General features: G+C 45.5%; 1 protein-coding gene across 10 annotated transcripts in view; it reads right to left on the reverse strand.

Moving 5' to 3' along the window:
- KAT2B (lysine acetyltransferase 2B) overlaps nt 1-24,045 on the reverse strand; it is a 73,738-nt gene that overhangs the window by 46,698 nt on the left and 2,995 nt on the right. For 7 of the 10 annotated variants that reach the window (XM_075922070.1, XM_075922068.1, XM_075922072.1 and 4 more), the window contains exons 2-3: nt 23,304-23,428; nt 3,475-3,601 (exon numbers count right to left, since the gene is read on the reverse strand). In XM_075922070.1, coding sequence (XP_075778185.1) covers nt 3,475-3,601; nt 23,304-23,428 — 252 coding nt within the window. Of the gene's footprint in view, nt 1-3,474; nt 3,602-15,409; nt 15,818-16,208; nt 16,283-22,470; nt 22,640-23,303; nt 23,429-24,045 lie in introns of those variants that run through there. The other 3 variants (XM_075922074.1, XM_075922076.1, XM_075922069.1) reach the window with 3 other exon arrangements.

Consider the following 24,045-nt stretch of genomic DNA (forward strand, 5'->3'; position numbering starts at 1 on the left):
GCAGAGTTCAGCAGTTCCCTGGCTCCATGGCCAGGACTGGAGCAGCGCAGCCAGAGCCCCGTGGCCAGGGACAGAGCTCCCTGGCCACTGCTGGGGCTGGAGCTCTACAGCTGCTCCTGGGGCCAGAACTTCCAACTGTGCCACCTGTTCTGCCCACACACACTGGGTTCTGATGCCCCCTACTGCACTCCTGCCCCGCCACCAGACCTCCCAGTTCCTGGGCTCTGTGGTCCAGGAACATCTATGGTCCATGCTGGACCACGAATGTTGCCAGATCAGGGAATCCCAGTTAAGGGAGGTACAACCTGTACAAAGTTTGTTTTAAAAGTCATAAGATACATATAGTATATACTCAGCAATAGCTCACATTTAGGTGAATACATCTAACAATTTAGATATTAGCATCCAAATTATACGGGTACATTATTCATGAGAAGCTTTATGTAGAGTTGGTTGCAAAAAACAGATATATCAATGAATGAAGACTGATTCTCAGTAATTACAAATTTAGGGTAGGTTGTCTGTTAGAAAACACAGTACATTAGGAAAGTATTTGAGTTACATTTCCAAACACACTTCTCATCAGCACTTCATCTCTTCCTTCCTGGCACTGCTGATGTCCAGTAATGTGTTCTAGATAGATGTCCTTTGACCATCTGATGGCATCTGAATCATTAGTTGCCACATCAGTGGAGTATAGCATTGACCGATTCCATATTCTCCCAGCACTCGCTCATTCCTGGGGTCCCATGCACCCAGGGCTCTAATGATCAGCACATGAGTTTGAACCTCGTAGTCCCTCGCTTTCAAGGTGTTGGCCAAAGGGGGATATTTCTCAGCTTTTGAGCATTCTTAGTTCAGATTGTTCCTTAAACAGATTTAGCACAATCTAAAATAAAAAGAGCCACGCATAGACTTTCACTTAAATAATAAAAAGTGTGAATTATGTCACTTTAGTTCTTTCTGTGAAAGTCTGCATTTAGAGAAGACTAAGTCTGCATTTAGAGAAGCCCTTATAATAAAGAGAAATAAAAGCAGCCATTGTCTTTTGCATCTCATTAACTAAACCTAACTTTAAACCAGTGAAACTGAATATAGACAAGACCCGAGTAGGGAAGAGCCTACTGTTTATTGATGCCAGGACTCCATTGCTGAAAAACTGTAAGAACAAAAAAAGCCACCACATTTCCTAGAATAGTAGAGAAATTTCTGCATAGTTATGTTTCAGAACTCACTTAGAAGGAGAGAATATAGTGCCGGTGACGCAGCTGGAATAGGGATAGCTCATGATCTTTCATGTTTTAAAATAATTCAGTGGGGGGAAATATGCTGATCTGGGTGAGAATAATAGGAAAAATGCCTTCAGAAATATTTCTGAACAATGTTCACTTTTCCACATTAGGTACAATTTAGTGGTAGGTGGCACTTGCTTCTTTATTTCAGTTATTCCAAATAAGCATAATTCTCATTAGTTGCAGCTGAGAAGATGACAGGCTTCACCTTTCTTCACTGTGGCAGCAACAAAATAGAAAACACTGAACCAGATCTGGTCTGTAATATTTATTCAGAGTAACACTGTACTGCATTTTCTGATCCCCAAGTTAATGAGTAACCAAAGATTTTCACCAGAAGTCAGATCCTCAGATGTTCTGAGCTCTTCTGAAGGAAGGCAAGTACTTTCAATTCCTACTGAAGATGCACTGTTAAGGGCTCAGCACCTGACAGGATTAAGCAGCAGTGAAGAAATGTCTTCAGTATCCATGGGCACAGCGTAAAACGTATCATAGATTCATTTATATTAAATGCATATCCCAGATGCAGTAAAAGTATGCTACATGTTGAGAAGTTAAATGAACTGTCTCGCTAAAACTACTGAACTCACGTGCTGGTGTACACTTGTCATTCCTTGTGCATGAAAGAAGAGATTTTGAAGATTAGTGAAAACAATGAATAAAAAAAAGCCCAAAACTAGAGAGAACACGTGAAAAGAAGAGCTAAATAAATCCTCTACAAATATGCTGCAGCAAATAATCCCTCAAAAAGGTACATTATTTACTATTTAAAAAATCACCAATTGTGATGATTTTACACAGCTGAGCAAAATTATTGATTTTACTGATTTGTAATTTCAGGCCATATTCACGCAACTAAAACAACAATTCCTTTTTAAACAGTTCTGAAATTTATTGTGGCCCAACTGTTATTAACACACTTTCTTCTTGACTTCATGAACAGAAAAATATTGCTACAACCTATTAAGTAATCATATTTCATTTTAGGGATCTACAAAGTTTAAAACGGTCCCTGACACATATTCTTTTTTTGACCACAAGGAATCATTATGTTGTAACCTAGCTGGGATACATACAGCTATGTCTTACAATGGACTGTAATTTCTGAAGCACAGAGGTAGTTTATATGATAAGTCTAGTCATATAGGGAGACTACCGTATTTTCCGGCGTATAAGACAACTTTTGATGTTAAAAAACATCCCCCAAAAATCGGGGGTCGTCTTATACACCGGGTATACAGTTTTGCGGCTTTGCAAAGCCTCGGGGGAAGCCGGCGGCGGGGCAGCCCAGGCGCGCCTGGGCTGTCCCGCTGCCGGGGCATCCTCAGAGGCTTTGCTCCCGGTGTCCCTGGTCTGCTGGAGACGGTCCCCAGCAGACCAGAGGCACCGGGAGCAAAGCCGAAGCGGCGGCGGGGTGCCGCGCTTCTGAGGCTTTGCTCTGTCTCAGAGGCGCGGGACCCCGCCGCCGCTTCGGCTTTGCTCCTGGTGCCTCTGGTCTGCTGGGGACCGTCTCCAGCAGACCAGGGACACCGGGAGCAAAGCCGGGGAGGCGGAGGGGCGCTGGGGTATAAGACGCAACCCTATCTTTTAACTAAAAAATTAGGGGGTCGTCTTATACGCCCAGTAGCCTTATACGGCGGAAAATACGGTAGTTCTAATACAATTTCCCATAAGGTGGTAAAAGTATGGTTCCATTTTGTAGTACACATGGATGCTTTCGCACTGTCCAGAGAAAGTCAAAGTTTTATGTATACAGGTACTACAAAAATAACTATGTTGTGAAATAACCGTGCGGTAGCTAGGTCACCTGATATACATGAAACTGTAGCACAGACTAACCCCCATTGAGAATGCAGTTTTAGAAGACCACAACACAGAGATTGGCCACAATATTGACAACAGGGGCGCTGCAGGAGGAGGGGGATGAATAGCGCCCGGATGCGATTATGCAAATGAAGTTCAGGAAATTCAAATCTATGCTTCATTTGCAATTTCGCTCAGCTGCATTTGCATTCCTCTCTCAAAAAAGGAATGCAGTATAGACATACCCTAAATTCCTGCTGCATACACCCAACTGTGACTCCCTCTTAACACAGTTTTCCTGGAAATAACAGATCATGTCATATTGTAACCTAGGATATAAGAATATGGACTTGAAATCCAGGAGAAGCTATATACTTACCTAGTGCATGACTACAGCTGCGACATGGGTCGGCAAGACTGACAATTGTCTGCTGCAAATCTGCCCTGGGAGGAGTAGGAGGTGGGTTAGGGTTTTTCCAGCCATTACATTTGCAAGATTCCTCAGCCTGAAATAAAAACAGACAATTAATTTATCTACCACTCAACTCATGTATTTCATGTTTTCTAAAAATGCACAGAAATAAAGTAGCTCTCATTACTTAAAAGCAGAGGGTTTCACAATGATCTGTGGAAGCCCATTGTAGTAAGATGAAGGTCTGAAACTTAAGCCCAGGTCTGGTATGAGATCTGAAGCCAGGACAGCAATGGTCAAGACTTTGCTGATATAAAGAAGAGTTAAGCTTTGAGCAAAGGCCCCAGCTCACAGAAGTTGGCAAGAACAGGGCTGATATTACAGACACACTCAAGCCTAAGGGACACTAGGCACAGTCTGTAAACATATTCCAAAGGGATCATAACAGAACATCTCATGAAGAAATATCTTAGTGCCAACTAGGGATGAAATTGTGTAGCTGATTAACCGATAAGCAAACGCTTATAGGTTAATGCTATAGACTACACACATTTTCCTCCCCCGACCCTTGTCAGTAATTTTTTTAGCAGGCTGGCCAGTAGCCCAGCTCAGTTCTGGCTCATGCCACGTTTAGAACCTACCCCTGCTGTGGCTCTGCATGTAAAGTGTATTAGGAGCCAGGTGGGCAGACAGTCCGGGTCAGTTACGGCTTGCACCGGGTCCAGTAGCTCAGAACGCCCCCTCTTAGACAGGGGCTGCTGCCAAACTGCGCTGTTGCCTCTTTAACAGAGGCAGCAGCACTGAGCAACAGGCAGCCAGTCCACAAGGGGAGCTGGTTTTTAAACTGTCTCCCCTCGTGGACCAGCTCTCGCCCGGCACCCCACACTGCCTCTGATACAGTGGCTACCAGCCCCAACCCCAGGGACTACAGAATAGTTGACTAACTGATAAGAATTCATGAAGTTACTCGACTACAGGCAGTCCCCGGGTTACGTACAAGATAGGGACTGTAGGTTTGTTCTTAAGTTGAATTTGTATGTAAGTCGGAACTGGTACATATTGTAGGGGAAACTCTAGCCAAACATTTCTCCAGAGCTCGGTTTTATTCTCCCACACCTCACTTCCCTCAGTCCTTTATTCTCAAGCTGAGGTGTCTGCTGAGAAAAGCCGCTCCGCGTCTCCCTGGTCTGCTGGGGGGAAGCAGCTAGTGAGGGGTTGCCTCACCCCGTTTGTAAGTAGGGATACGATGTAAGTCAGATCCATGTAACCCAGGGACTGCCTGTATTCAGTTAACCAATATTTAACATCCCTAGTACCAACCTCCTCCCCACAAATAACAGGCATACCCAGGTTCAGAACTGTGCTTAAACGGACAACATGATTGATTGTATGAGGTAAGGGGTAGTAACTAAGCAACAGTAGGTGGCAACCTGATTCATCAGGAGTGATGTGTAACTTGTTTGTACATGTGTATAACAGTGAACCCCAAAGAGTTGTCTTTGTCAGACATAGGGAGCAATGTCAAATTCCATGGCATTGACTCGAGTCAGGCCAATGTAATGGGCATATATGTGTTAGCCTAACTGTAGACTCCTTGGTCCAGGGAAGCTAGGGCTGTGCCTCATCTACAAAAAACCGCACCTGATGCCTTTGATCCTTATCTGATATTGTTGTCTTTGGGGGCTCTCTTGAAAATTGCTGCGTTGACTACTCATGCATGGTCAACACAGTAAACAGGGGAGCAAACGCATGAACGCACGTAGCCAAACAGCTATCATCACTGAAGGAGCAGGAGACAGGTCAGGACACCACTAGTGATGCCTGACTACTACACACATCACTGATTTCAATTGGTCAGAAGATAACAGCTGAGAAAAAAGACTAGCACTCCAAACCACAGGATAACTCCTCTACAGCAGATCCTGACTCCAACTTATGTGCAAAAGCAGCTTTCATCTATTTGATGTGCTGGCTTCTATTACTATATCATCTAGACACTTTTATAAATTAAAACAATGAAACAGATCATCCATCAGGTAGCATTCACATCACAGCCCTGTCTTCTATATTGCTGATTAGGAACCATACAGACACATGAAGACCCCAAAGCAAAATGAAATAAACAACACACCATGCAGTACAGGTGTCACAACCACAGGTTTGGACAAATTACCAAAACAAGGGATTCCAGAGGCAATAGTCTCTACCAAGGAAATGGTGCAGTTTATATTTCAGAAGGTTTAGAGCAAAATATTGATGGCAGAAGTTAACTAGTATGACTGATTATAAGGTAGAAGTGGGCCAGCAAGTAGGCAATTCCAGACATTCAGAAGTTGAAGTGGCACTGTTCCACTGGAATGTTAACACTTCAAAAGCAAATTACTTGGTACAAGAGCAGCACTGATGGTATTTTCTTTTCCTCTGACTACCAGCAACAAAGCAACTAAAGACCTTTTGGATTTTCCTAACAGAACTCATATTCCAATCTGAAGACCTGTCTACAAGAAGAGCATCTTCTCTCTGCTCTACATTTAGAAATATTTATGTACTGCACAGTAACAAGATACACAATAATTTGCTGTTCTGGGTTCTTAGTAATGAAATGACTGCAAAATGATGCATAAAAATTAAAAGTAAGTGTAGCACCACAATTTGTAGTGCCAATGTTTATCTTGTGTGTGTCATATTCAGAAAGGGTTTGAAAAATAAATAATGTAACCTATTCCTACAAAAGTTCATTATCTTTTTTTGAATTGCCTTAAGGCACCAGTGCCCAAAGGAGGCATTAGAGACTGCAGCTTTTCAGATGCCACAACTGAAATATTAGTCAATTTTGTTGAAGTAGTTCTTCAACTCCATCATTTCAAGTCTTACACCCTGGGCTCTGAGAACGGCAATGCTGGAGGCTGCCTCTTTGCTGGACAACACAACACAACACATGACTTGTTTTCTCTCCATAACATTTGAGCAATTACATTTTCCTGGATATATTTGGAAGGGCTGGTCGCACCACCCATTTATCCCTGTGGTACAGTCTGTGTGTGCATGCCAAATGAGAGTCTGACTGCACCCTATGCTGTCAGGCCCATCAGAAGAGATGAAGAAGGTCTATGCATGAACTGAAATCAACAGGCTGACTTAGGCAGATTTGTCCCTAGAGGTTCCCAGGAAGCACATACCAGCTCACCACCCTTGGAAAAAATAAATGTGCTTCTTCCTCTCTGTCCACTTACACATGCTACTGTCGGGGCATGAAATGGCAGGCAGAAATGTGAGCAGCTATCTACAGCTGAGAGATATATCCTAGTGGGGGAGGGAGCCACTAGGCCCCCAGGTAGGATTGCCAGAAGTCCATTTTTTTTTTTACCAGAAAGTGTAGTAGAAAAGGGGGCCTGGAAGGGGTGCTGGAAAGGGGGGGGGGATCAGAGGCCCTTTGCCATGACACTTAAAAGTAGAAGGCGGCTATTTCCTCCCACTTTTTTCTGACCATAAGAGTGGGGGGAAGGGTGGAGAGGAGTGAACAGGAGCAGGACCTCAGGTGAATACGCAGCTTGAGGGTGCAGCCTCAGGGAAAGGGGCAATGCAGGGGAGGGGCCATAGTTTGAGAACACCCCTCCACCTCATGCGTGCACACACACATACAGGGAGCTTCCGATGCTCCTACGACAAGGCAGTGTTTGATCAGTACTGCTGACCAGTAATTGGATTTTTAGTGTCTGGAATAACTGCAATTAGCCTCACTGCTGAAAGGGCAGGAAGAGCAGCAGCTGCTGATGGAGAGACGTGGCTCCCAGACCCAGAGTTCCAACCTTTGGCAGAAAGGTAGCTACTGGCGCTATTTCCAGGGAGATCCTATCCACACCCCTCCACCTCAGCTTGTCCCGATTGCCCCCACCCTGGCCCCTCACTCCAGGGACGACTCCTCCTCCGCCCTGCTGTGCCCTAATTGCCCCCAGCCATTGCTTCTTTTCTGAGCTACAATCTGATCACTGTGCCCCAACTGGGCAGGCAGGCAGGCTTCAAGTCAACTCCTCCCAGCCTGGTGAATCCCTGGAAAGAGAGCAATAGAGCCAGAAAAGTGAGTGGGAGTTGGGTCTGAGGAAGAGGATGGGCCAGTGGTATCTTGGGGGAAAGGCAAGGCAGGGAATAGGGCAGAAGTGTCTGGTTTTCAACTATTAGAAAATTGGCAACTCTACTCTCAAATGATGAGTCAGTATGTGGCGAAAGGGAGAGACAGCTTTGGAGGCAGAGAGCTGTGGGAGGTATAAGGCCTTTTTTTTTTTTCCAAGTAAGTGGAAGTCTGGAAGGATTTATGAAAATTCTAGTGAATTTTAGGCTATTTGTCTGTGCTGTTTCCTCTAGCATTCAAAGAAAAATACTGGAATATACCTAAGCTGAATATATGTGGTCTTCCAGATACTTATATGGAGAAACACTCATGCTTTTCACACTAACAAGCATGGGCCCTACTTTTATTTGAGTCACCCCAAAATTGTGGAACCTATTTATCTTTAGCAACTAGGAAGAAAAGGCACAGGTTCGAGTGATGCCTGTGAAGCAAGGATACTGCGTATTGTAAACCTTCCTGGAGCCCTGATCATCTCTTTGGGGAGGTCTACACTGCAACAGCAAATCACAGACACTGGACTAGGTGACTCCGGCTCTCTGGGCTTGGGCTGTGGAGCTATAAAACCGTAATGTAGACATTCGAGTTCGGGGTGGACCTCGGACTCTGAGATCCTGCCCCCTCAGCAGCCGAGTCCAAGCCAGAGCCCAAAAGTCAGTTTACCTTGGCCAGCCAAAACTAGGCTGCAGATCTTTTATTACAGTGTAGACATACTCTTTGAGACTCTTAAATATCATATATTTTCTTAGGATGCAGAGTAAGACAAAATCTGATGCCATCCAAATAGCCCAGGCATGCTTTGTGGGAAAGTCAGCTTCTCCATCAAATTGTTTATTTTTTGCAATTCCTAATATGTAACTGTAAATCTAGAACCTTGGTGTTGCACTAATGCTAATTATTCTGTAAGAGGAAGAAAAAACAGCCTGGAATAGAACAAATCATCATTAAGGAAAATACAAAAGATAGTAATAAAGGAATGTTCAAAAATAGAAACCAGAATATTTGTAAAGGGGACTTTTAAATAATATTTTATTATTAAATAATATTTTTAAGGGGATTTAATCTATCCATTTTCTCCCTACAGGTCTATCAGAACTGTTTTTCCCCTCTTAGACCCAAGCATGTCTCTAATAAAAGGCAATATTTAATGCTATAAACAAGCCACTCAAATATTAAGCATGTAGTTTAATATCATATCTAATAAAAATAGTAAGAAAAGCTGGGCAAAATAATTCTAAGACAATTTTCTATGAGCATAAGTGAACCTTTCACAAAGGCACACAATATAATGTTTACTCCAAATCCTTAAATCCATAAACAGTGAGTAACTACACAAACTTTAGCATCACACAATAATTAACACCAAAATGCAAACAAACAGATGCATGAATAGTGATAACAGCTTCGTTTAACTGCCAGAAATAAATATCAACCCTCCCACAGAACATAAAATGTGTTCAGTGGCAGATTTTTTTCTGCCCTCAGTTGTACTTCCTAACCTAGCTAGATCTTTTGAAGCAGATGTTCAATTCTTTTGTTACCACATTCCAGAGATCTCTCCCAAACAAACATCAACATTTAAAAACTCAGCATAAAACACAGATACAACATAAAAGCTCAGTCAGCAACATAGAAGCACAACTTGAACAAGGTCCTCTTGATAACTAAGCCTTCATTATGGACCCTGACAGTGCAAATATTTTGCATTGAATGCACAATGTGCATTCCTTAGCGGCTTAAATTACATCCCGTTGAGTTATTTTGAGTTTTCTACTGTGTTTTGTTCACTCATTTCTTTCTCTGACCCTCTAATGCCAGTTTTTCTTTTTACATGTCACTCATCTGTTTTTTGTATGAAATTACCTCCTCGAAAACTTAATTTAGCTTCAAAAACAGTCTGGGGTGCATGTGTCGGGGCTGGGAGAGGGGAGTATCTGACCTAGTACATGCAGTCCTTGTATTGATTTTTCTAGGCCATCTGCAGGGCATTTCAAACACTTAAAATAAAGGACATCTCAAACACATTTAATTTCCTCTGCCTTACCACAGCCTTCAAGAACGTTGGTTGTGACACTCATCCTTCAAACCCAGGGTACATTAACATTGTTCCTTAGTGTAAACAGTTACCTATTGCAGCCATTTACCTCACAAGCATCCCCAACCCATGCTGGCCTGGAAAGATCTGGATTAGTCAAAACAGCAGTTAAAATGCACTTTACTTATTAAAAGCAAAGTAAACAATATGAACATGTGAATCCTCATGGTATTGCTACATTATGTATAATTATGTATTAAGACTAGGAACCAAGTCCAGGAACCAAGAATAACCAAAAACAACTTTAGACATTTAATATTATTTGTAGCCAACAGACAAATGGCTAATCTGCACTTTCAGACCTTGTACACTGAAACAATATCCAAAATGACACTGAAAATAGCATGCTTCGGGTACTCTATATTAATAACTCTGTGTTTTTTGTTTTAATTATAGAAAGATCAGGAAATTACAAACTTAAGGATGTACATGCTACTTTTCATCTAAGGTTCTAAAAGTTCTTAAGCAAGATTAATGAGTGATGTTTCACAATACTTCACATGCTAAGAAATAGTACCCCATTTTACAGGGGCTAACGTGAGCACAGAAAGGTGCAAATTCTGAGACACATGAGCTGTAAAGTAAAAAGACCCTAGGACATGTAGAATTAGCTAGGCATTGTACTTGGCTTTGATGCCCAGAGGACTGATCTATTTAGAATTAAAGGGTGAATCAGGATGTAATAAGCTAAATGCTAAATTCAAGGAGAGGGGATCTTACATAACATGGGGGGGGGGGTAGATTTAGAGAAAAAAGTTATATTTCCTCCCATAAAAGCCTGTTTAGAGGGTTCAAATTAGTAAAGACAGCTCTTCCCAACAAGCAGTAATCTCAAATCAATGATAAATCCTTACAGGAGAAACTTCATGTGGCTAAAAATAGAAATGTTAATAACTCTGCAAAAGTTATTCCTAATTGTTTCTGCTCAAATTCAGAATATCCTCCATAAAACATATTACACTGAGAAGAATCACATAGATACTGACTGCAGCAGTCCATCTTCCAGAGTTTGATTTAACGTGTCTATTAAATACCCGTTAAATTGAACACTGAAGGAGCCCCCATAGACGCCAGAACTCCTACTCCTAGCGAGGAGTAAGGAAAATTAACGGTAGTGTTTCTCCCATCTACCTCCCACTGTGGAGGACAGCGCCAAAGTTTGGCTTACGATATATCGACTCCAGCTATATTTGTGATATATCTGAAATTGTGTACCCTGAGCCAACCTTCAGCTGTAGCATGGACCTGGCCTGAAAAGGAAATAGATCTATTTGACCAAAACATTCTAAGGAGCCCTTAGATTTCTGAGGACAAATTGTAATTCTGATTTATTCTACTTTTGCTGTCATTTTTACAGTATCTGCTAGATGAGTCCATTTAATGGCAACAAGTACATTTATGTAGACTTAAGTTCTTCAGGACAGGCACTGTTTCCTACCACAGCCTGATCGTGCTTAAGATTTGACATACCTCTAACACTCAGGGATCTGAAAAATCACACCCCTGAGCCTCACAGCTAAGGTAATTCAATCCTCAGCATAGACTTAGCTACTCTCACTTTGGAAGGTGGTGTTCTTACATCAATGGAAAAACCCTTCTATCACAATCGGCTGTATTTACACTGACATGTTCCTATAAACCGCTCAGCACATACATGGTCTAAGTGTTTATACAGAGACATATTCCGTGGGGCTCCAGTTGGAGCTGTTACCTTTAGCAGAGATTCTCAAACTTTTATATTGGTGACCCCTTTCACACAGCAAGCATCTGAGTGCAGCTCCCCCTCCCCTTATAAATTTTTAAAACCCCACATTTTTATATTTAACACTATTATAAATGATGGAGGAAAAGCAGGGCTTTGGGGAAGAAGCAGATAGTTCACAACACCCAGTAACAATTTCATGGCCCCTTGAGGAATCAGGATCCCCAGTTTGAGAACCCCCTGCACATTATCTCTATATATACATACCTATATATAAATAAGAATTTAAAAAATCCTGATTTAATATTTAAACAATGTACACGTAGAAAGATAGTACACTTTTTAGAGCTCCCAATAAGACTTGGTTTGTATCATGCCGAAGGAACATGTATAAAAAAGCCAATGATTTTTCCTCCTACTGCCTTCACTAAATGCATATGAGTAAGTCACACAGTGCTATTTTCATACCAGTGATTGCCAAGCTTGCATTCAAATGTTCAATCTCATGCTGGGCTAAATAAATATTTATGAACTCATTCATATTTATAATAGTGTCCATTACAATGTACTACAAAACATACCAATGTAAAGGGCTTTTTAATTCATGTTAATTGTGCACTATTTTGCCTTTGTAAAGCAAATTATGCACTTTAACTTGAGGTTTAAAAGGTTATTTTTTAAAAAAAATTACTTTGCATAGAAAAGCATATTAAAATTAATTTAAAGTTTTTGTAAAATCATCTGTAGTGCAGAAAATATGGCTATTTTTATCATCTTGTTTTCTTATAAAAATGCTTTTTGTGTCCTATGCCCTGTCTCTCCTTTGAATGCTCCTAAAGGGATAGTCCTTTAAGATCTTTCCTTTTTTCTCTCCACCAAAGACCCCGCTCGCTCCCTGCAGAGTTTGCCAGTGTCTCTCAAAGATGAGCCAGAGGGCATCATTAGAGAGCAATATCAGTATTAACAGTCTACTTCCAGAGGAGCAGAGGGTGGAAGTAGAGCACTGTGGAAGTCTGATCTGTAGCAAAGCAACTCTTGTTACTAGATAGGCCCACGCTCTAGTCATCCTCCATTCAGTGTTCTCGCTGTCTCTGATCCTTCCTGAATTGTCATGTCACTTCAGACCTACTCAATGTTCTCTTCCTTGCTACTTACAGCGCCTCAAAGGCTAAGAGTCTAATGAATTCCATCTTGCTGACTGCTATCATTCATGCTGGAGTGGGAAAGGAGAAAAATACAAGGACTAGGGAATGCCAAACATGCTGAGTGACAGGCACATTCCCTGCACACTCTAAGGTGAACAACTATACATAGATTCACACTTTTGTTACAGGATTCACATATGCTTACTGCATGAATGGGAACACAAATTACATACTTCAGTGATCTGAGGGCTTGTGAAATCAAACACAAAAATAAATCAAAAGTTGAGACATAAAGCAAGGAAATTCAAAGTTAACCTTTTCACCGCTGCAACCTCTTGCAAATATTTATTTTATAACCCCAGCACTATGGTACCTGAACATTAGCCAAGTATTTAGAAATAGTACTCTCTCCCCTTTTCTCTTCCTTCCCAGTCTAAAGGAGGAAAAACTTGATAAGTTCACAGGAAACCTATTTTCTTTTGCTTGCTTATGTTCGTGGGTAGGAGAAGTGTTGTGTCAACAAAATATCCAGAGAGAGCTAAACCAAAGAAATTAATTTCACATTTAATTCTGAAAATGGTCATTCTGTGTTCATTTTTGTAGAAGTGAGTTCCATCATCAATTTCAGCTCCCATGAAGGTTCCCTCTCCTGCATCCAGAAGCCTCCGACTCTACCTATCAGTCAACACATCCATCTATGGAAGAAGAAATCTCTCCGGTAACTAGAGCCAATCTGACTGCTCTTGTAAATTCTACTGAGATTGGTAGACTGTTAGGACATCCCATATGCACCCAGAAGGCTAAGAGAGGATGCCTGGAACGTTCTGAAACAGTGAAGAAATTAAAATAAATATGGCTTCTTTAACATGTTCCCACATGACACTAAACAAATATTCATCCTGCTATTGAAGGCTCCCACAACACCAGGATTCCTCCATAATCCTGCCTCAATGTACACACAAACATGAGCACTTAACTTGACCCTTGTAATAAGGCAATCTGCTTTATAACTGCTTTGTGTTTTCTCAGTTTTCTTTTTCATGTTTACCTCAATACTTCTAGTAATGCTTTTCTGTATTGAAAACAATGTACTTGAGTAAAGTGCTCATCCAAGGTACTGTATTAATGACCTCAGAAACTAAAGCAGCCTATTTCTCCATAGAAACAAAGGCAACGGCAGTGTCAACTTCCTCAATATGCCTAAATCATAACCAGTAGAGATAAGCTTTTGAGAGTTAAGAGGCTGCACTCACACTTTTGCTTCTCTGCCAAGACTGCAGTGAAGAGTGCCAATTCTAGCAGGGCCTTTTGTGATGCCAACAGCGCCCCACTGGAAGCCCAGCTAAAACTACCAAACAACCATCACTGCTTCCTGGGTAACAAGTGTTTTTAAAAGGTTAATAAAAGCAAGACCCAGCCTCAACCCCTAATTGAATGAATGTGCATAGCCTGGCCACTTTTCTCCAGAACAGAAGGAGAGGACAGAAAAGAAACTTTAGGGTGAGCCCTGGGAAATCTCCTCGAACACTGACTGGCTGCTTGGGCTCTGACCTCCTCATATTACTGATAATCCAGTAATACAATGTTTTTGTCAGCCAGAGGCCGCAGAAGCAACAAGGCAAGTCCCCGCCTCCTTCAGCTGTCATCCTGTCAAAACAAAGGCGCTGCTGCCAAGCTCTGGGCCCCGGCGGCCAGGAGTGCAGCTGCAGATCCCAACACCCACCCTGGCCCTGCTGCACCCGTCTTCCCCGTGCAGGGGCCACCGCAAGCAGCGGGATGTGCCCGAGTAGCACACCTTGCAATCATGGGGCGATTGGCGGGGTGGGGACTTAAACTAACAAGGCAACAGCGTTCAGAACTGGAGCTTGTCCCGCTGCCAAAGCCTGTGTTTACAAGGCAAGCAGCTGCAGCGGCATTTCACCAAACAAATAATAGAGTCATGACAGGGGCTAGTGTGTGCTGCTGGCCTAAATCGCCTTCCCGTCAGACACGTGCACCATCTTCCACACACATACCTTTAGACAGCCCCAGCCCCACCCGCCCCTATTTCTTCAGAAACGGGCAATATTCTCCAGTGTCCCGCCCCTACTCTCCCGCGGCCAAGTTCCCTCTTCCTGCTGTTCAGGAGAGCGGGAGGGGTTCTCTCCGTCTGATCGTCAACGCAAATGTCACACCACCAACCCACGAGACACAGAGGACACGGGGGGGTCTCTGTAAAGGCGGGGGGGGGGGCTGGCAGCGCTCCCAGGGGGGTGAGAGGGGCAGAGAGGGCGGTGCACAGGATTGCTGTTGCAAGGGGTGGGGAATTGCACAAGGCAGAAGGGGGGGGGTGCTGCAGGAAGGTGGCAAGGGGGGGAGTGAAGGTAGCAGGGAGAGGTCTGTGCGGGAGAGAAGTGGGAAGGAGATGGCAGGCAGCGGTGCGGGGACGCGGGGGGGCTCCGATCGCGATGCAGGGGGTGAAGGTGACCGGGGCTGAGGAGTTGCAGGGCGGAGCGGAAGGTGTCGAGGCCAAGGGTGGCAGGACGGGGTTGTGCAGGGGGTGCAGTGCCAGGAGCAGCAGGCAGGTGAAGGGGGGCTGCCGGTGGGTGTCGTAGGAGGTGGCAGAAGGGCGAGGGCTGCCCGGGAGGCTCCTACACACTCCGTTCTCCAGCTCCATTTTAGGGGCCTCCCTGGTCGCGCCTGCTTTCAAAGACAAACAACCAGAGCGCAGCCGCTTCCGCGCTCCCCCGGCGGCAGGGGCCGGAGACCGGGGCCGCCCCCGGGTCAGCGCCAGGACCAGCTCCCCACCCCCGCGGGCCCGGGTGGCGGCTGGCTCCCGCGGCCCGGCTCGGTACCTTGCAGGCGGAGTAGACACCCAGCTTCTCCAGCTTCTTGACCCGGGGAGCGGAGCGCAGCTGCGCCTTCTTCCCCGCGCCGCGGGCCGAGCCGGGCTCCCCGCCGCCCCCGGGGCTCTCGGCGGCGGCGCGGGCAGGTCCGCAGCCAGCCAGCCCCCCCGCGGCTGGGGAGCCCTGCGGCAGCCCTCCGGCCCCGCCGCCTCCTGCCGCTCCCGCCCCGGGCCCGCCACCCTCGGACATGCCACCGCCGTCTTCGGCCCGGAACCCGGCAGGAGCCGCCCGTCCGGCAGCTCCCTCCGTGCCCGGCTCGGTGCGCCGAGCGCTAGACCCTCCCCTTCCCCGCTCTGCCGCCGGCTGCTCCCCGGGGGGAGGGACTGGCCGCGCCGCGGGCGGCCCCTCTGGAGCCGGGAGGCGGGGAGCAGCGGCAGCCCGGGACAGGCGGGAGGGCCGCCCCTCCTCCCCCGGCCCCGCACTTCACAGCACACGCCCCCTCCCTGCAGTCCAAGGAGGGAGTCACCGACCCGCAATGGGGGGCACTTGCCCAGCCAGCCGGGAGCATCGCCAGCCGCTCAGCTCAGCCCAGCCCCCCCGCTCCAGGCGTAAGCAGGGTGTGTGCAATATCGGCCGCTTTCTGCAGTCCCGCCTCCCAACCCCCCCAGCACAGCCCGACTGAGTGGAGAGGTAAGATTGCTGCTGCCCCGCCGAAAGTACAAAGGGAAACAATCCACCTCCCGCAGCGCCCCTGCCCGCCGCCACAGCGGGGCTCGCACCCTCCCGGCCACTTCAGCGACAGACCTACCCTCCCGGGACACGTCCGCCGCCTCGCTCCACTCTCAGCTCACTCTCAGAGCCACACTTGACAAGTGACACGCGGCGTGTAACTGAAAGTTCCACCCACCGGAGAAAGGAGGCAAGAGTAAAGCCAACTTTCAGACCCTGCCGCAGAGGTTTGCAACCGGAGATCCCCAGACTAGAGTTCAGATCTCCAAAGGGGTGCAACGCTTCCATTGGACATGTTTGAGGGGTCGGCGAATGCAAAAAAGACTGAAAACCACTGTCCTGGGGTTCTAAAGTATGGATGCTACTGTATGGTTTTCTTTTCCAATAACAACAGCTATATCCAGTACATGCTGCCAACCCTTCAAACAGCCTTAATCAATACGTGTAGATAGGGCTACTCCAGATCCAGACAAAATCCATATTAAAAGAAAGCTTGAGTACACAACTGTAAATTGACAATAAACAACATCAGAGGTGGAGTCTTGGGATTATCACCAAAACTAGTATCACAAATCAAGGAAATGGATGGTTCAAGTTAAATTTAAAAGAAAGGCAAGTATGTTAAGGGATGGAACTACTTAAGGCTCCCCATCACTTTCACTCCATTAGCTTAACTCTAGGTCCCCATGCAATAGCTGCATAATAGTGACTAGTGCATAAGCGTATAAACTCTTACAATGATATAAACTAATACTTAGTCAGATTTGCAAGGCCTTGCACACAACTGGATAGCATTTCTGTCTATAACATTATTCTTTTTGAACACTGCATCTGACCAATTCCTAAATTTCAGGGAATGTTCTAGGCATCAGAGCTTAGTGATTTGGGGGGAAACAAGAATGGTGAGCACATAGGACACGTCTACACAGTAGGGCAAAAGTCAAATTTAGCTACACAACTTTGAAATAGCTTATTTTGGCTTTTGGCACTGTCTACGCAGCAGGAAGGCAAAGGAAGAAAACTCTTCCTTCGACTTCCCTTACTCCTCGTACAATGAGGGCTACAGGAGCCATAGTAAGAAGTCCTCCAGCTCATGGGCGGCAGCAGGGCTGGATTACCCAATAAACAGTCTAAGCATGTGCTTAGGGCACCAGCAAAGCAGAGGCACAAAAAAAAGAGATTTGACAGTATAGTATTGTTTTTATTTTAAATTACATAGGGGGGGCATCATAATCTTTTCAGTGCTTAGAGCCTCTAGCAGGGGCACCAAAAAAAAAAAAGATTTTACGGTATAGTATTGTTTTTATTTTGAATTACATAAGGGGGTGGGGCACCATAATCTTTTCAGTGCTTAGTGCCTCTAAAAGTCTTAACCCGGCCCTGGGCAGCAGGTTTGTATAATTTTTGGTGGTGCCCCATTAGCCACACACCCCGGCCTCCATTAGCCACACCCCTTAACCCTCCTCGTTAGCCACCCCTCTGGAGGTATCACGCTTGGGGCAAGATGGACACATGACCAGAAGTAAACGGTGTCATGTCACCCCTCTCGAAGGGCTTTTCCCACCATCCTCCTACCAATCGGGATTAGTTTGGCCCCCACCAACCCCCCCTCATGCAACTATCCTGCAGTTGCATTAACCCAATGTGTGTGACATTAACTCAGGGGCAGAGAGACTGAGGGAAGTGTTCCCTCTAAGGTTATGTCTACACTCGCGGCTTCTTGTGCAAGTACAGCCGTTCTTATGCAAGAACCAACAGAGCATCCACACTGCCCGCCTGCTCTTGCGCAAGGAAATTTACAGTATGGCATAGTAAGAGAGAGCATCATGCACAAGAGCTACGTTCTCTTCTAACAGGTGTAAGCTCTCTTGCGCAAGAGGGGAGTGTGGATGCTCAGCAGGGATTTCTTGCACAAGAAACCCCTGTGGCTAAAATGGCCATTGGAGCTTTCTTGGGCAAGAGAGCGTCCACACTGCCATAAATGCTCTTGTGCAAAAGCACAGCTCGCACATGGCACTGTGGACGTGTTCTTGCGCAAGAACTCTTGCACAAGAAACCACCAGTGTAGACATAGGCTAAGAGTTTCTCTCCATGAGCAAAATGACCTCACACCAGTACTGAGTTCATGTGGCTTGGATGTGCCACTGTGGCACCCAAGTTATTAATACATATTTTTAAACCTTTACCTTTTCTCTCTGCTGCCATGTCTCCTTCCCTTGTTCCATCAGCTCCCCTGGTGCCTGCTGCCCCCACAACTCCTCACCCTCCTCTACTGTCCTGACTCCTGCCCTTCTCACTGCCCTCAGCCCTCCTGCGACCTGCCCCCCTCCACCAGCCCTTCTCTCCCCCCTGTGCCCACTCCTCCAGTAGCCCCACTCTGATCATGTGAGCTACCCCTCCTTATCCCCTCTTCTAACACCTCCCTCTACAAACCTGCCCTGCCGCTCTCCTCTCGTGGTGGTCCCTCCCCTGCAGATGTCTCCCCTTCTGCTTCACCCCCAGAATTCCCTGACACCTGCACCTTCCCTTACTTCTGTACTCTCCTGGTGCCTCCCCCATCCCTCACTGCCCCTGCCACCTTTGCCCTCTTTTTCCCTGATGCCCACCCCTTCACCATCCTCTGCCCCCGTTTCCCTCATGCCCCTGTGCCCTCACACAACTTGCTCCATCCTGGCCTTCCTCATGCCCACCTCTTCTTTCAAGCCTTCTCCCAGCACCTCCTCCTCCAGCCCCCAACACCCTTACCCTTTCCCCTCCCAGCATCACCCTGTCCCCCTCCCACTGACACCTCCCCTCCTGCCTTTTTCCTCATTTTCTGCACTTGGCCCCCTGGCATTTGTCCCTTCTCTACCCTGTCCCTTTGGTGCCTTCCCCTTTCTTTCCCCTATCCCCTTCCCTTCCACATAAGCCCCTTCCTCTCCCAGCCCTCGCCTTCCCCTACCTTCCAGTTTGCGGGGCCAGAGTCTGTGCTCCGTCCCCGGACTCTGAACCCTCAATTCAGCTGCATGGCGCAATGCAGTGCCCAGCAGTTTTAAAATCCCAGGCCGTGATTTTATGTCTCGCCCGGGTGTCTCCCCTCCCACCAGTATGAGCATGCTGCACATGGCAGCAGCAGCCAGCAAGGGTGATGTGACTGCGCACATCCAGGTTGGCCCGGTGCCCCGGGTCCCAGGTTTCTAGTTCTGGGCGTATCCTTTACCTGCAGATCAGTCTCTCTGTTGCTGGCTTCATCGGTTGGCTCTGGCTGGAGTCTTCCTCCATCACTCCTTGACATGAGTGAGGGGGGCGTTGTGGTCCGAGTCCGGCTGGCGGGGCTGCCTGCCTAAACTCACCAGCCCACGGGCCTTAATCACAGCCCTACCGTGGGCTACTTCCTCTCTCCTCCCCCTCCAGTCACCTCGGTAGGGGTTCGTGTCCTGCTTGCTCCGCAGGGCCCGTCCCTCCGGCCGCTCAAGCAGCCCTTTCCCTCCCGTTATTTCACGGGGAAGGGGGGGCAGAGGGAAGGAGATGACAGCCTGGATCCTGCTTGCCCCAACTGGGGCCCCACACGCCATTCGGGGGAATCTCCCCGAGCTCCCTCCCGCTTCGGCGTTCCACATCCTCCCTTTCCCCTGGCTGGGCGGCGTTTAATTCGCCCGCTGCTTCCAGTGCCAGGCGGGGTGCTGCCCGGACATCACCAGGATAGCTCCGCCCCTCCTGCCTCTGTAGCGTGGGGCCGTTTCCTCTGCGCTCCTCCCAGCTGCCGTGTCGGAGGCTGCCAGCTGAGCCGCGGCCCCGGAGCACCCGGCGCATGGCCAGCAAGGGTTTCCCCGCAGCCCCATCAGGGTGCTTCCCACAGGGGATCCAGTGCGGGGTGACGGGCCCCCATCACAGGGGACCTCAATGGAGGTTGCACACGGCAGGGATGGGCAGGTGACGCTCTGGGGCCGGGGTGGGAGAACGCGCGCGGGAGGACGAGGTCCGCTCCATCTCCAAATATTGGTGGAGCCTGGGCACCACGAGCCAATACAACTCACCGCCCATGTCCAGCTCGTCATTATTTTGAAATAATGGCTTTCTGTGGAGCTGTATTCTTTGTTATGTTGGAATAACATCAGTTATTTTGATTAATGCTGCTGCTTTAGTTCAAAGAGGCAGGGTTGCCAGACTTTTTTTTTTTTTTTACTGGAATGTACACTTGAAAAGAGACCATGGTGTTTCTGATCAGCACCGCCACCCAAGCTTCTAAAAGCCTGGTTGGTGGTCACCACAGCTAAGGCAGGCTCCATACTTGCCCATGGTTCCATGTGGCTCCCAGAAGCAGTCAACATGTCCGTCTCCCACAGCAGTGATAGCTAGAGGCTCTTTGTACTGTCTCTAACCTGAGCGCTGGCTCCGCAGCTCCTACTGGTTGGGAAACATGGGCAATGGGAGCTGCAGGACTGGTGCCCGCTAGCCCCTACACTGAGGAGCAGAACGTGCTGGCTGCTTCTGAGATAAGCTCCTCCCTGAACCCCCTCATTCATCCCTACCCCAGATCAGAACCCCCTTGCAAACTCTAACTCTCTTCTAGAGCCTGCATCACAACCCTCTTCCCCAGCCCAGAGCCCCCTCCTGCACTCCAAACCCCTCATCCTCAGCCCCACCCCAGAGTCCACATCTCCAACTAGCACCTGCACCCTTTCCTGCCCCCAATTCCCATCCCCAATCCTGAGCCCTGTCCTGTACTTTGAACCCCCTTGGCCTCAACCTGGAACCCCTCCTGCATCCCAAACCCCTCATCTCTGGCCCTACCCCAGAGCCTGCATCCTAGCTAGAGCCCTCATCCCCGCCCCCCATCCCCCCATCCCAGCTGCATTGGGTCCCTAAGCAATTGCTTAATCTGTGCTGCTGTCAGGTTTCCTGTGTAGCTGCTCTATGAAAGCAGGAAAGAGCTCTTCCGCCAGCATAATTAATCCACCCTCAATGAGTGGCAGTAGCTATGTTGGTGAGAGATGCTCTCCTGCTGACATAGCACTGTCCACATCTGTGCTTTTGTCAGTGAAACTTAAGTCAGTCAAGGGGTGGCTCTTTCACAACCCTGACCAACAAAAGTTTTGCCAACAGAAGTATAACAGTACACAAAGTGTAACTATGAATTCCAAATAAACAACCTCTAGTTAAAGGTATGTTAGATTTTTTCCTCCCTTATGGTGTCGCTACAGGGCAGAGTTAAAGTTGTTTGTTTGCTTTAACTATATATTTTCAGCCCTTAACATGTTTGGATTTCTTCTATGACTTGTTTGAAAGATAAAATTTCAAAAGTAGCCAGTGCATGGAATGTCAATCAATTTTAAGTTTGAAGAGTCTGCTCATTAAGTTCATTCCAGATACCAAACCAAACCAACCTACAAATGGACCTTAGTGAACCTATTTTAACTCCAAACTAATTAACTGATTTACTTGTGAATTCTCAGAAAATTTATTCTGTGCCCAAATAGTGATTTTGGGCAGGACATGCTGTACCCTTCATACAAAACAAAGTGGTTGAAATCTAGCTTGAATTGCACAACTTAGCCTTGGCTATGAGAGGCCTCAAATGGCAGTTCCATAATAACAAAATCACGATTTAAAAGGTTGGATTTAAGGATGTGATCACTTAAGTGTAGTTTTCAATTCCTTGATGTGTGTGCTGAAGGTGATAGCACTGGTGTTCAGGGGAACCCCACAGTGGTGAATAGCTGCTTTAGTGGCATGGGTCTACTTGTTTGGATTCCACACTTACAGGGTCGGGGCCTAATAGAGTATTGCACAGCAGGGTAAAGTAAAACTGACTATGCACAAAGTGCTGCAAAATGCATAAAATAAACAAGGGGGGAGGGGAATTCCAACTTCTTTCAAGTCTAGTAATTACAAGTCATACTTGTAACTATAGGCTGTAGTACATGTTCTGACAAATATGTGATACTTTAATTCAAGTTAACATTGTCCTATTAGGATGGCTGGTGACATCCTTTAAGACAAATCATTATGGTGTCCTAGTTATTCAGTACCATGCAACACAGAATACCAATAAATAATAAATATGGACAATAACTAATGTTGGTTTTGGAAACTGAGCTGCATATAAACTTAAAAATTTAGTCCTTTTGCAAATGCAGTTGTAATTTAGGGTTATTTATTTCTTTGATGTATACGCTTATATTTTATAATAATTCTTATCTACTGTATGTTGTAAACATTGTGTTAGATCATTACAAGATAATTTTTAAGCATTTACTTTGGTCTATTTTTTGTTTTCCTTTCAACTATATTTAAGGTTCTCTACTGCACTGTTTAGGTTGTAAACTCTTTAGTGAAATGTTTATTTCTTAAAAACTTACCTTTTTCCAAAGGACTCTTAACATTCCTGAGCACATTTCTCTGGGAGTTAAGTTATGCTGAAGCACTTATTTTTCCTTCTCAAATACAAGCTTTTCTTTAAGATCAGGCATCATTAGTTTACTCTCAGTCCACAAATTGAAGTTGAAAAGAGCATTGTCTGACTTGATCCTGCAAACATATATACAGTACACTTAACTTCATACACAGGAGCATTCTCACTCAATTCAACAAGACTACTTGTGCATAAAGTTAGGCATATGTTCAAGCACTTACAGGATCTGGGCCTATGTGAGTTGTTGTTTCAGTCTATCTTCTAAGGTCCTAAAACACCTTAAGTGATTTTTTTTCAATTTAAAATAAAAGCAGAGATAAAATGTTATGAGAGACTGCTTTTTATTAAGTGGTTGTTACTTTGTCTATCATGTTTTATATTCTGTACATGGCATTATTCATCTACATTTTGTGAAGAGAAAATGAATAACGTTTCAATGTCATAAGAAAATAAAATGTGATAGGATATTGGTTATTATAGTTTGGAAGAACACTTCGATTGTTCTTTTTTCTTCTATTCCCAAGAGTGTAGTTATATTACAGCACCCATATCTTTTTACTTTATTGCTTAATAGACAACGAGAATAATAAATTTAGCCTCCTGTGGTTAGGGAGACAGTTACTATAGTAACAGTTGCAAACATTAGTGTCACTACGAATGCAGCAATACTACTTAGTGTTACAGAGAGGAATGGCTGCAAAAGAAAACACTTTAACTGTGATAGGTAAGCTTTATACTTTTTCATTCAACAACAAAAACAGTAAATGTGGTATTACATACCTTATCCTCATTCAAATTCTCTGTTGAAATATTCAGAAAGTAAATAAAGGCCTGACACAAATGTGTATTAAACTGCATTGGTGACCGCCAAAATATGCCCACATTTCCATCCACTATATTGGTATCTGTAAAATATAAGGAGAGTCACTTCTTGAAACACTGGACTAGATCTTCAGCTGATGTTACTTTCATAACTCTGGTGAAGTCAGTATTTCTATGATATTATGAAGCTCCCAGTTGAGTGTTTCTTAGTGAACTCCTCTATCAAGTGTGCTTAATTTAGAAATATAAAAATAGCTTTTCTAACTGAAGTCCATAAACTCAATTTGTGGATTGTAAATCAAACTAGTTAATTGAGTCATACATTCCAAGGCTACAATAATAGAAATGTAGGACAGGAGGGGACCTGCACTGAGGCAGGACTGGGAAGGGATCATTGTGATCATCGAGGTTGTCCTCGTGTAACATGGGCCAAAATAATCCCTAATGTGGATCTTTTAGAAACACATCCAATCTCAATTTAAAAATGCTCAGTGATGGAAAATCTATTGTGACTTTGCTAAATTGTTCCAATGATTAATTACTCTCACCATTAAAATTTTATGCTTCATTTTTAATCTGAATTTGTCTAGCCTCAGCTTCCAGCCTTTGGACTGTGTTACACCTTTCTCTGCTAGACTGAAGAGCCATTATTAAATATTTGGTTTTTTATAGGTACTCATAGACTGTAATGAAATCACCT

This window comes from Pelodiscus sinensis, chromosome 2 (assembly GCF_049634645.1).
Source record: "Pelodiscus sinensis isolate JC-2024 chromosome 2, ASM4963464v1, whole genome shotgun sequence".
Classification (NCBI taxonomy): Eukaryota; Metazoa; Chordata; order Testudines; family Trionychidae; genus Pelodiscus; species Pelodiscus sinensis.